The following is a 13,903-nucleotide window of genomic DNA, read 5'->3' as shown; positions in this document are numbered from 1 at the left end:
ACTTCAATTGCTCATCTTGAGCCTTACTTGCTGAAAATTGCTCAGAGGCAGACTCCAAAACAGACAAATAGAACAAAAACTCTTCCCCATGGTTCAAGATGAGACAGCTCTATAGCATCATTCATATACTAAGCTTCCTGTGGGACTTGAGACTAGAATTTAGTCTGGTCTCTATCTAGATTATTTTCTGCTGATTCTTGTTCTGTGAAGCTTCTCCCACCTACAGATTTCTCCTAGGAGGTTTTTCTATAAATCAATTGCAAAGAAATCTCTTAGACTTGTTTTGTTTTGTTTTGTTTTTGTGTTGGGGCCATGCCAAGAAATGCTAAGGGCTTACTCTTGACTGTGCACTCAGAAATCACCATGAGGGGAACTGAAAGGCCCAGATTGGATGCCAGGGATCTAGCTCAGGCCAGCCACATACAAGCAAGTGTCTTACATATTGTACTATATCTTCACATCCATGTAGAACATTTTAAATACTTAAAATATAACATAGTAGCCTCTAGAATTCAACTATATGGATTCTGGAGTAGAATCAATCACATAAATTGCAGCTAGAAATGATAACCACACCTCTACTGGGGATTACATGGTTGAGAGTAATAGTCCTTGCTGTACTGGTAAGAATTTCCTCTTGGAAGCCAGAAAGTATAGCAGGTAAGGTACTTGTTGTGCATGTGAACTGAATTTCATCCCAGTATCATATAAAGTCCCTTGAGCATAATACAATGAGAATGATCCCTTAGCACAGATTCAAGAATAAGGTCTGAACACTTCCAGATGTGGTCACCGCCCAAAAATTATTTTATTCCTTTGATTAGAGCACAGGTGTAAGATTTATGCAAAAGATCTTTACAAGGGAAATTGTGTGCCCTTGGTATGGGGAAGAAAAATCTTGGGTAAAGATCAATGGTTCACCAATCAAAATCAACTGTGATGCTTTTATGGGTTTTTTTTTGGGGGGGGGGTCACACCCGGCAGTGCTCAGGGGAAACTTCTGGCTCCATGCTCAGAAATTGCTCCTGGCAGGCACGGGGGACCATATGGGATGCCGGGATTCAAACTGATGACCTTCTGCATGAAAGGCAAACGCCTTACTTCCATGCTATCTCTCCAGCCCCAACTGTGATGCTTTTAAATCGAGGTAATGTGAATTACAACAGCTTCCATATTATTATTTTATATATTTAATGCCACTTTACCACTACCGCCATTAGGATGTCAATAACCTCTATCTCATAGTCTATCTCCTCAGCCCTTGTTGCAGCCTCAAAGTGCGGTTCTGTTTGCATTATTTCAAGTGTTCCTATTGAGAACTAATTTCTTTCTTTGTTTCTTTATATCACACATGGCTGAGATAATCTGGTATTTGGTTTTATTTTTCTTTCTCACTTCACTTAGCATGACACTACCCAGTTTCATCCAGGTTCAGCAAACAGCAAGATGTCATCTTTTCCCACATCTCAATGGTATTTCATTGTGTATATATGTACCACAGTTTCTTTATCTCAAATATGAAGGTTAATGAGGGTCAGCAGTAGATGAAAAAACTCATTCTAATCTAGAGTCAATTAACCCCAAACCCAGATGGAAGACTAATTACAAAAGAAATAGAACTTTAGAGGTTAAATTCTGAACTCCAGAAAGTCTTTTAATGTCATTTAAGCCCCAAGAAAAGTAAAAGTGGATACCAGAAGTCCTGAGATGAGAATAGCTCAGTAGACAAAGTGGGGAATCTTGAACTGTCAGTCTTCCTTGAATACGCTGGCTACAGAAATGTAGCCTTATAAGAAGAACCCCATTAAGTCTCCTGTCTCATAAAATCTCCCTTGAAATTTGCAAAGCAGTTTCAAATAAGATGGTTGCTTTATAAATCTGTGTTTGCCCTTCTCAGGCTTTGGCTCAAGTTCCTCTCCTGACAACCCTGACCCCATTATGATTAAACCTCAACTTAACCTTACTAGGAAAGTTCTGGTTCTGCAAAGACAGATTGAGCCAATTGTTTTCAAATGAATAACAAACTTGGGTTAAAACATGAGTAAGAATGGAGAGAGAATATCATAAATGGATCTTGAAGGTATTAAGTTAAATAAAGGAGCATGTAAAGTTGGAAAGAGAAGTTTTTCAGTGTCAGGATATGATCTATAACACAGATTCCCAATTGTTATTTAATTATATTGATTACTGTTCAAATAACATGAAACACTGGGGAACCAGTGTGACATCATGTGGAAAGAAATCTCAAAAATTTATAAGAAAAAGCTTCCAATAATAAAGTCAATAGCAAGATACTGATCATATTCTTGGGAGGTTCCATAGTTCCATAGACCATTCTTGTTACCAAGGTGACTAGAACAAAACATATTCAGGAGAGCACCAGCATTGTCAAGAAGTTCAGCGATGGTTATCCTCTCCAGATTGAGCTGGTAGGAATTTCCTACTGGTAGGCAGATGGTAGAGGTAAGGAGACAGGACATAACTTCATAAATCATGTAAATAAAACTACAGAAATGGTCAGCCAAATTGATATGGCAGCCAGGAATCACTAACCATCAAGGATGTAAGGTTTAGTTAATAGAATACCATGTTTCTCCAGACAAGATAGACAGTCAGCAAAGAGATTGTGCAATGTAGTTGTTTATTTTTAAATCAAGATGATAGGCAGAAGCCTGAGGCCAACTATACTAATGAAAAGCACAATTTCCTTACATAGTTGCCCAATCTAGCCAATTTTCAGAATTTGAATACCTCAATAGAAAAAACCCTGGATTCCCAGGAAGAAAGATTTGCAACACAAGAAAGTGTAAAAATAATGATTCTTCCAGATTTTCTTCAAAGAGGTCTACAATTATTTACACAATAAATCTATACCAAATGAAGAGAAATATCCAGTTCTCTCAAGATCCCTTGACTACAAATTGTGAGTGTTTACTAATTCCAAAGCACACCAAAGATAACCCTGTTAGAGTTATTAGAACTACCATTTATGGTGATCACATAATTTGTAGTAATCCTAGCTCAAGTCTTTTACCTATAATAAATTCATTAAGTTCATGGGTCTATTTCTTTCTGCTTAGTTTTCATTGTTCCAGTTTCCAAATCTAGAGTCAAGTTGACCTACTGGCAAATTTGCTACTTGCCTTGTGGAATATTGTCTCAGACTGGGCAGAGGAAAACAGTGGAAGACAGAATGGAAATAAATGAATTATTTCTAATCCTAAATAAATCAAAGCCTACATGCATCCTAAGAGTCAAAGGCATATATCCATTTAATTCAACATTCTAGGTTTCTAAAAAGCACTAGATAAATTATTGTACAAGGTATACTCCATTGCAGTTGTTATACCAGATATGGGCATTTGTTAAACAAATTTATAAAGTTTATATATGATTTGTGACTACTGGTCTGAATAATTCACTTTAAAAACAGTTATCGAAAAGTAGATTCAGGGACCAGAGCAGTGGCACAAGCGCTCGGGCATTTGCCTTGTAAGCGCTAACCTAGGACAGACTGCAGTTGGATCCCTCGGTGTCCCATATGGTCCCCAAGCCAGGAGCAATTTCTGAGTGCATAGCCAGGAGAAACCTCTGAGTGTCACTGGTGTGGCCCAAAAAGAAAAAGAAAAAAGAAAAATAAAGATTCAGAAATTTTTATTTACAGGAAATACGCAATTTTATAGAGTTAAAATTCCCTTAGTAATAAATAGCCTCCAAAATTTTGTTGTAATGTAGTTTGTACTATCTGATTATTTAGCAAAAGATCATTTGGGTTTAATGAATTGATAACATTATACTAATTAGATTTGATCACCAAGTAGTGGAAAGTGCTCTAAAGGCCTTGGTAAAACTCAAAGTATGAAAAAGATTATCTGTGAAGACTGGAAGTGAAGAATTTTGAGATCCATGTGGTCTGGTTATAATGTAGCCTCCTCTCAAAGCAAAGTAAAATATATTATACCCAACTATCTACCAACAAAGAAAATATATACCTCTTGGTAAGTCTTTCAAAATTTTAGAGTCAGCATCATTTATTATACAAAATCTTCAAACTTATCTAATGATTGATTACTATAAGGAAGATCTCTGCACCAGGTTGTAATATAAACAACTATAATTCTAGGACCTTAAGGTAAAATACATCTCCTGATACTATAGTTGTCTTGGTAGAGACCTCAAAAGTCTTCAATAACCCCAATACAAATCCAGAGCTCTGACTGCAGAATTCTATCATAAAACTATGTCAAGTGTAATGAATGCAGTTCCATCAAAATGCAGCTCCACATTAAAAAGACTATCTCTTGAAGCTGTTACAATGGGATAATGGTTTTTCAACTAGTTATTAGTAAAAATTAAATAAAGAAGTAAAGACAATATGTTCCACAACAAATGTACTCTTGTTCTTCTAGCTTTTAGATTATATGAAAAAACCTGGGTGCTTCAGAGTTTTGGGAGAAAGAAGAGAACACTATACTTGTGGATAGACTAAAAGACTAGAAGACTTTGCCTGTTCATTTTTTAAATATTATTTAAGAATCTTTGCTTATCAAAGGAGGCCCAATTTACTCAAGTGTTTTGAGAACTGTGTTTAAATAAATGCAAATGAAAAGTGAGGAAAAAATGCAGCTACACAATAGTGGGCCCTGAAAAATACTGGGTCTTTGATATTGGGACATCAGGAAACTATGTGGTTAAAAATACCCAGCATGAGAAAGGTTTTGTCAGACCCACAGTCAAAAAAACATGAGCCTAGAACAAGTCAGACCCACCAAATCAGAAGAATATGTGAGCCCAGAATTTTAAAAATACTAAGGTATAATACTTTTAAATGCTCACTGAAGCAAGACCAGAGGACATAATAGGACAAATAGACATCCAATTCTCATAGTTCAATTATTCCTCTTTGCTCACCTTCTCGAAGTATGTAACTGACTCAAGTACTAGGATTCCATTATATGTTTATATACCAAGAAACTGATATTGGAGGGAATTCTTCGTCATCTCAGGAAAAAGAAACAACAAAAAAACTAAATAATAAAACTTAATCAAATAAGTTTTGGACTACTTTAAAGAAATTTAAACTAGTTTCCTTATTATTAGACTGTTAAAATCCTATTATAAGATTACTTATATTTGTGACCCTTTAAAGTAGGTATTTAATTATATTTGATCAGGGATTCTTTCTTCTTAAGAACCACTCATGAGGTTTTGATTTTTATAGCATAATAATGCTACACAGTCTAGTATTCACAATATTTATAAAATAGAAGTATATATAATGTATAAATGGTTCCACAGAACAACTTCATATACTCATTGGACTTATCTTAAGGTCCAAAGTATTACTCCAATAGCTACATCCTAGGAGAAAAAATGAGGAAAACATTGGTCTAGTAATGAAAAATAAATTTGCCAACTGACTGGCCAAACCACAAACTCAAACAACTCCAGAGAAGGCAGCATTTGATATGTCGGCAACTCATTCAACCTCCTCCACCCCAACAAACTTTCAAAGGCATGACATCAAGAAAAATGACTTTGGGGAAATTCATGGAGCAATGTATAGAGAAGGGAAGGAAATCAATAATGAAATTGGTCCAATTTAAACAGCCCAGCTCCAGACCACAAGGTAAAAAACTGACTTTAACTTATATTCAACACTGAAACTAAGTCCCTAAGATTTTTTTTAGCATTCCAGCAGATAAAAAGCAATAAGCAAATGTTTCAAATGCATTACATTATCATCAGAGTTATGTGCTGAGAGATCCAAAGTTGGACACAAAACAATTCAATGGCACACAGTAAGCTTTGTCCTTCCATCAACTGCCTCTGAGATTTCACCACAGTATCTACAGAAAAACTCCAGTCGTCATAATAGGAAATTTCTCTTCCATCAGTAGGCAAATTACAAGAGGGAACATATCCAACACTAGCACTAGTTCTCCCCAAAAGACATCAATTTTTCAACAGTGTATGCTTTCTGCTTTAGGCATGTGCTGTTCAAAATTATTGGACACTATCAAACCACTGCTGAAGCCCATTTTCCAGCTAGATTAGGCTACCTAGAATGTTTTCAGTGAAAATGACTGAAGGTATCATCTTTTCCAGAAAAACCATGTAAATTGCTTTTGCATATCTACTTCAATGTAGTTATCACATGGGATTCTTGACCCAGATTCATCCCATATGTGTTTTTTAATTAGTCCATGTCAAAGATAAAAATGAAAAGACAGTAGTTAAGGCACTGCATCACATATCTGATCAAAAGTATAAGCACACATGCTTATTTACTTGCTTTTTCACTACAACCATGCTTTTAGGTTTCCATAAAGTTATCCTGAAGTCACATATTTTATTATATTTAAAACATTTTTTGAGTAACAGAGAGGTGGGTGGTACTGCTGGGAAAGAGGATTTAACCCACTACCACCTTCAAAAGTTGCAATATTGCTCAGCTATAGGAAGCAATGAATTCAATGCATCTCATAAAAGCATCAGTGAGATTCCCATGACACACCCTCTAGAATGCCTGAATTCCAAACAGGAAAAATAAAATCTACAAAATTAATTTCTGGCAAAGACAAGGAGCAACAGGAATTCCCATTCAACTGCTGTAGAACCAGAAGAGTACAGAAGTTGTTCTTAGAAATTGAACATAGTCTTCACATATGATTCCACAATCACACACCCAGGAGGAATAAGTAATGACTTTTCCAGCCAGGGTTTCCAAAGTCACTGGTCACAAAATTATAGGTACAAATATCCTCTAAAAATAAAAAAGGGGGGGGGGATTCAGGAGAGTCTAAAGAGGAAGATAAGGAAAAGATTAAAGTTCTAAGACATTTTTGGAGGTCTCAGAATGGATATTTCATGGGCTTCCTAGAGATGTTAATTCTATTTAATTCTAGACATTTCTACTAAGCCACTAAGCAGCTACCATAAACCAGATGCTATTGGTATTAGTGCAAGAGAGACAACAAAGAAATACTTTCAGCAAGAGTGACCCCCTTTGGGAGCATCCTGACTGGATTAGATTTGCATTTCAGAAAGCTGGAAATGGATTGGAGTGAGAAAAGTGGGAAGTTGGGAAGTTAAGGGGGTGGGTTAGGAGGTTACTGGCCAAGTTCAGGCACACATCAGTACTCTGGATCAGAGTGTGCTGATAGCACTGAAAGGAAGGGAATACTTCTGAGAGACATGGAAAAGGAAGAAAAATCAGAACTTGAGTTTAAAGAAAAGATATGTAAAGAGGACTTACATTTGTATCTGTGTGCATATTCCTGTCCTCTGCAACAGTGTTTCCCAACCTTTTTCTGACCATGGCCCTCTTCCAGCTTTGATTCCCTCCTGTGGTGCCCTGGTCCTACCAATTGCCCCCCAAGTCTTGTGCCATACATAGCCCTCTGTTAAGTACAATATGTTCTTGTGAACCCCTCTGAAATATCTCACAGACCCCTGTTGGCTGAGAAGTGCTGGTCTGTATTGTCAATAGGGTGGTCTAGAATGTGACTACTAGCTGCTGCTTAGAAGCTAGATATGCTTCCAAGGCTAGTGAAGATGGGCCTTTCCTTGAAGCCTCTACATAAATCTAAACAGGAGAAAAACAAGAGGCCAGACAAGAAGATGCATGTCTGAGGGGAAAGAAAAAACATGTTTGGTCCTAATAGGGTTGTGTTGGGGGGAGGAATGTTTTGGAGCAATCTGCCCTGAGGTAAGGCCTGGGCCTGTGAGGCTGCCAGCATTCTGCAGCAAGATGTTAATGGGGGTTATCAGCTGTCCTTGAAACAAAGACTGGGAGTTTGCTGGCAGTGTAGGAGCCAAAACCAGCCAAAGCCTGTGTGGGGTGTGAGTATGTGTCCCAGAAGAAACACCAGGCTTACTGTCTACAGTTGTCTTCAGAGAACAAGAGATTTTGGCATGGCCATCACTGAATGAATAACATAAAGCAGATACCTTGAATACCCCCCTGGGCTTCAGGGAAGAAAGTAGCATTTCCCTGGCACTGTTTCCTTCTTTCACCTCTGGCAGGTGAGGGTTCTTTTTATCCTAAAGAGAAGCTCTCTTCTGAAATGAAATATATTTACCCAAACCAAGTGCACATCATCTCCCTCCCAGGCACCCAGAAATTAGGGTCTTACCTGCAGTGAATCCTGTTCAAGTTTGGGCTCCTTGCCAGGGCTTATTTATACCAGGGCTTATATCTAAGCACATTTCTCTTCAATGAACTCTTTCCATAAATGGTGCTCTTATCCTGTCAATTGTCCAGAATGTCATTGCTACCAAGGCCTGCAAAAAAAAAGGCAAAATAAATGTCAGTGCCATCTCTCCAGGGGAACTGTGGCATTTCACCCTGTTTCACATATTTAATAATAGATTGAGGATCCAAACATTTATTTTGCCTTTATTGCAGGCCTTGGTAGTAATGATGCTAGCAACATTTTCTTTGCAATCAAGATGGCTAAAATGAGTCCTGGCTTTTCCACTGGCCTTAGACCTCTGCATTGTCTCTTTTCTAGTTTTCTTTTCTTTAATTGAGGATAACATGAGGCAGCACTACTATTATTCCCCTTTGGGAAGGGAGGGTTGAAACTAAGACACAAATGTGATTTTTTTCCAAATGAAACAACTAATCAATAGTACAGTTTAAATTTTAGCTAAGGCATCCAGGCCCTTCCCTTTATTGCCTGCCATATACTTAACCAAAATGTTCATCTTTGTCCCTCAAAACAAGTCTGCTGAAGAGAACTTAGGCAAGTTGTATACCTCTTTACACTTCTGTGGTCTCTAAAGAAAATTGGATTTTTTATTGTAAACATGGGGCAACAGTAAGGATGTTTCACAGAATAATTAAGAAATGCAGATGATAGGAAAAGATAAGGGCATAAGAATTGGAAACATAGACCTAGAACCTATAGATATTTCAGTGGTAATACTAATTATGTTGACAGCATTACCTCAGCCATTGTTCTTGTAATTATTTGCTTCAGTGTCTATGTTTCAGGAGGACAAAAAGTCTCTCTCTGTCTCTGTCTCTCTCTGTCTCTGTCTCTCCTTCTCTCTGTCTCCCCTTCTCTCTGTTTTTCTGTCTCTCTCTCTGTTTTTCTGTCTCTCTCTCTGTTTTTCTGTCTCTCTCTCTCTCTCTCTCTCTCTCTCTCTCTCTCTCTCTCTCTCTCTCTCTCTCTCTCTCTCTCTCAATTGCCCATACCCGTAATATCTGGAAACCTATCTCTTACCTGAAACATATTGTGCTCCATGTTATTTATTAATGAATGAACAAATGACTTTGGTGCTGTCTCCCACTTGGATTACTATAAAGATTCAAAGAGATGAAGTATGTCAAACAGTGAGGACAATGTTCAGCTTGAGCACTCCATCCAATTAATGTTATAGCATTCAACCTTTAAACCAGACATGTTATATGAGATAAATATGGGAATCACAATTCTCAGAAAGTAACAAACAGGGTGCCTAGCTGCCTTGGTAAATAAAGACATTCTAGCTAGATCCATGTGCCACATGACCTGGGTCCATGAGTTGAAGAGGACCATCAGCTGATATTCACTTTGAAGGATAAAACAGCAATAAACCACTGAAAACCACTCTTAAGGCTTATTTGGAAGTGAAGTAGCAGAACAGGGGAAGCACATGGTGTAGTGATCCCTTAAAGATACTAATCAGGAGCCGGAAAGATAGCATGGAGGTAGGATGTTTGCCTTGCATGCAGAAGAATGGTGGTTCGAATCCCGGCATCCCAAATGGTCCCTGGAGCCTGCCTGGAGTGATTTCTGAGCATAGAGCCAGGAGTAAACTCTGAGCGCTGGTGGGTATGACCCAAAAGACAAAACAAAAAAATGAAAATGATACTAATCAGGGTCATACACAACAAAAAAGACACCAACCAGCAGGTCTTACTGAGGAGCAGGACTGAGATTGTAACTAACATATTATTCAGTTGCATCTATAAAAGAATGATACAACTTAATAATTTCTAAACAAAAATGATAGTCAGAAATTAAAAACTAAATGTAAATATAATGCACAGGTTTCAAAAGTACCTCTTTCATCTTGTTTGACACTGCTCAGAAAATAGTTGAAATAAAAGCCTCCATGCTGTGAAGAACATGGACAATGGGCATCAATCATACTTCCCTTTCACTGTTGGTTCTATTGGTGATCTAAGACAATTAAAATTTCTGAGCTTCAGTTTTGTTTTGTTTTATAAAAAACAGAACTGCTATTTTGTAAGGGTGTGGGTCTGGCAAATGGTAGCTCCTCTACCATCTACAGGTAGTTATCCCCATTAAATAAACTATATCAATGCTCTAATATTTACCTTTTTTTTATTTTCCTTATTGCCTTTTTGGTTTTGGAGCCACACCTGAGAATACTTAAGGGTTATTCCTAGTTCTGTGCTCAAAAATCATTCCTGGCAGTACGTGAGGACCACACAGGTTTCAGGGATCAACCATGGTTGACCATAAACAAAACAAGTGCCTTAACCACTGTACTATCTCTTCAGCCTTTTAAGTGGCTCTAGTAATCATATTATTGTGTTGGGCTTTATGTCACTGTTACTAATATAACTTGCCTGGAGCTAAATTATATTAATAGGATAAGGGCAAACAAGGACTCAAAGATAGGAGGAGCCTGGATATCCACAAAAAAGATAACTCTAGAAATAAACTTCAGAGCATAGACTAGAGTGAAGAGAAAGGGAGTTGGTGTGGACCTAAGAAGATGAGATAGGACAAAGAATTAGAAATAGTCAATGGAAAGAATGCTAGCAGATACAAGAAGGCCAGTACTGGCCCAAATGAGTCATAGACAAATGAGGTATCAGGCTCCCTTCATTCAGTAGCTCTTTCCCAGGGAATTTACATCTTAATAGAGTGATGGAGGATCAAGCCAAAGCAAGGACAGCAGCTTGTAATGGACAAATTACCTCATGACTGACAGTTATGGGCTATCTCAGGAAGGTACTGTAGGAGACAGAAAATGAACATGCTGAAGTCAGGAAGCTAGTTGAATATATACCATCAGACACCCAAGGTAAGAGTGAAAGGGTAGGTCTTCCAGAAAACAATACACAGCAGTCACAGGACACACACCTTTCTGCATCCATGAAGTAATGTTTATATCTCAGAGAATTTAAAGAATTATAATTTGTACAGTTTCTGTTATATTAGCACAATCAGTAATTAAAGAGACCATATTCTAATAATCACTTATTAATGCTTCTTTAAATATAGAATAATTTTTTTTGGTTTTTGGGTCACACCCAGCAGCACTCAGGGGTTACTCCTGGCTCTATGCTCAAAAATAACTCCTGGTGGATCAGGGGACCATATGGGATGCCAGAATCGAACCACCGATCTTCTGCATGCAAGGCAAATCCTTACCTCCATGCTATCTCTCTTGTCCAAACGTAGAATAATTTTTAATTTTACTTTATCCTAAACTAATTATCCTTATATTCTTGGTTCTTCCCTCCCACTAGACCATCAACTCAAATGCAGATCAAGAGTGTAGAAGAAACATTTTTCCTCCCTCTGTTTTAAACTTCCAATTTAATGATTACTTAATGTAAATAGGGCCAAAAACATAATAATACATTTCTACATTAAAAATTGTTAATGGGAGGCCCCGCCCACGCTCCGCCCCTGGAGCCGGCACCCGGAAGCCTTTGGTTGGCCCTACACAGAGCGGGCCTACGCCGTGGGCCGTGGCGCCTGCAGTGTTGGCAAGATGGCGCTGCAGGTGATGCCAGCCGTGCAGGCGGTTCACCTGGATTCCAACGCTTACCTCGTCTGCCTCAGCCATGCTCTGAGTACCGAAAAGGAGGAAGTGATGGGGCTGTGCATCGGTGAGGTGAATGATGACACCAGCCCCCAAAGGAGTGACGCCAAATTTGCATGCATTGGATCTGAACGGCACACAGTTGCTGAAAAGGTTGATACCATCAAAGTCATTCACATCCACTCTGTTATCATCCTGCGCCGTTCTGACAAGAGGAAAGACCGAGTAGAAATTTCTCCTGAGCAGTTGTCTGCAGCCTCCACAGAGGCAGAGAGGTTGGCCGAGCTTACAGGCCGCTCCATGAGAGTGGTGGGCTGGTATCATTCCCACCCTCACATCACCGTCTGGCCTTCCCATGTTGATGTTCGCACACAGGCCATGTATCAAATGATGGATCAAGGCTTTGTAGGACTTATTTTTTCCTGTTTCATAGAAGATAAAAACACAAAGACTGGCAGGGTACTCTACACTTGCTTTCAATCCATACAGGCCCAAAAGAGCTCAGAGTATGAGAGAATGGAAATCCCTATCCATATAGTCCCTCACACAACCATCGGGAAGGTCTGCCTGGAATCAGCAGTGGAGCTGCCCAAAGTCCTGTGCCAGGAGGAACAGGACGCCTACAGGAGGATCCACAGCCTTACACATCTGGACACAGTCACCAAGATCCATAATGGTTCAGTATTCACGAAAAACCTCTGCAGTCAGATGTCAGCTGTCAGCGGGCCTCTCCTGCAGTGGTTGGAGGACAGACTGGAACAAAACAAAGAGATTTTGCAGGAATTGCAGCAAGAAAAGGAGGAACTTTTGCAAGAACTCTCTTCTTTGGAATAAAGGAATATTAAAATAGCCAGGTGTAAACACTTCAACTAGCAACATACATTTGAAGAAGATAAAGCTGAAGGACTCACATTATCTCACCACAAGAATTGTTACTAAAGCGACAGTAACCAAGACACCATGGTCTGTGCTCCACTGATTTTGACAAGGCTACCAAAACATAGTTTTTCTTTTCTTTTTCTACAGGTAATATTAAAATAGCCAGGTGTAAACTTCAACTAGCAACATACATTTGAAGAAGATAAAGCTAAAGGACTCACATTATCTCACCATAAGACTTGTTACTAAAGTGACAGTAACCAAGACACCATGGTCTGTGCTCCACTGATTTTGACAAAGCTACCAAAACTATTCAGGGGAGGAGATAGTTTGGAGCAATGGTCCTCAAACTATGGCCAGCAGCCACATATTTTATTTGTTCCTGTTCTGTAGGGTGTTTGCCTTGCACATGCTAACCTAGGACAGACCGTGTTTCAATCCCCCAGCATCCCATATGGTCCCCAAACCTGCCAGGAGTAACCCTTGAGCGTCACTGGTTGTGACCCCAAAAGAAAAAAAAGATATGTGCAGTGTGCCTAGGAATTTGTTCATAATTCTTGTTTTTACTATAGTCAGGTCATCCAGTGGTCTGAGGGACAGTTAACTGGCCCTCTGTTTAAAAAGTTTGAGGACCACTGGTTTGGAGCAATTGGACATCCACAGGCTGAAAAATACCTTTGGCCTAAACTTCACACCTTATGTGCAAATAAGTTCTCAGTCTATCACCGACTTAAATGTAACATACAAAATTATCAAACTTTCTAAAAATTAGTGGAAGATCTTCAGGATCTTGGAACTGGTAGCAAGTTCTTGGCCTTCACCCCAGAAGCACAATCCAGTTGTGGAAATGTTTTAGAATCAAAAGGTTTTAGTTATGTTTCAGAACGAAAAGGATTTAGTAATGTTTCAGAATGAAAAGAATTTAATTATGTTTCAGAATTAAAAGACTTTAGTTTGGCAAAAATTTTACTATGGGTCAAAGACAAGCCAGATATTGAAAGAAATTATTTGCAAACCATATATCTAATCAATATATATAACAGCAAAAACAATGTCAATAAAAAATAGAGAAAAGATAAGAGTAAATATTTTACTAAAGAGGATGTATAGATGGCAAGTAAGCACATGAAAAGATGATGATATTGAGTCATCAGGGAATGCAGTTTAAAACCAAAATGGTACTTTTTATCTTCTCTTTATGAGCTGTTCAATAAGGACTTTTGGTGAA

At 38.5% G+C, this 13,903-nt stretch overlaps 1 protein-coding gene across 1 annotated transcript; it reads left to right on the top strand.

Annotated features, from left to right (window-relative positions):
- Positions 1-11,728: 11,728 nt before the first annotated feature.
- Positions 11,729-12,637, top strand: LOC126022264 (lys-63-specific deubiquitinase BRCC36-like). The gene has a single exon (XM_049783127.1). The coding sequence runs from the start codon at positions 11,746-11,748 to the stop codon at positions 12,628-12,630; it is 885 nt and encodes a 294-aa protein (XP_049639084.1). The 5' UTR covers positions 11,729-11,745; the 3' UTR covers positions 12,631-12,637.
- Positions 12,638-13,903: the final 1,266 nt, after the last annotated feature.

This window comes from Suncus etruscus, chromosome 11 (assembly GCF_024139225.1).
Source record: "Suncus etruscus isolate mSunEtr1 chromosome 11, mSunEtr1.pri.cur, whole genome shotgun sequence".
Classification (NCBI taxonomy): Eukaryota; Metazoa; Chordata; class Mammalia; order Eulipotyphla; family Soricidae; genus Suncus; species Suncus etruscus.
The sequence above is the reverse complement of the archived record's forward strand: the minus strand, read 5'-3'. Positions and strand labels throughout refer to the sequence as shown.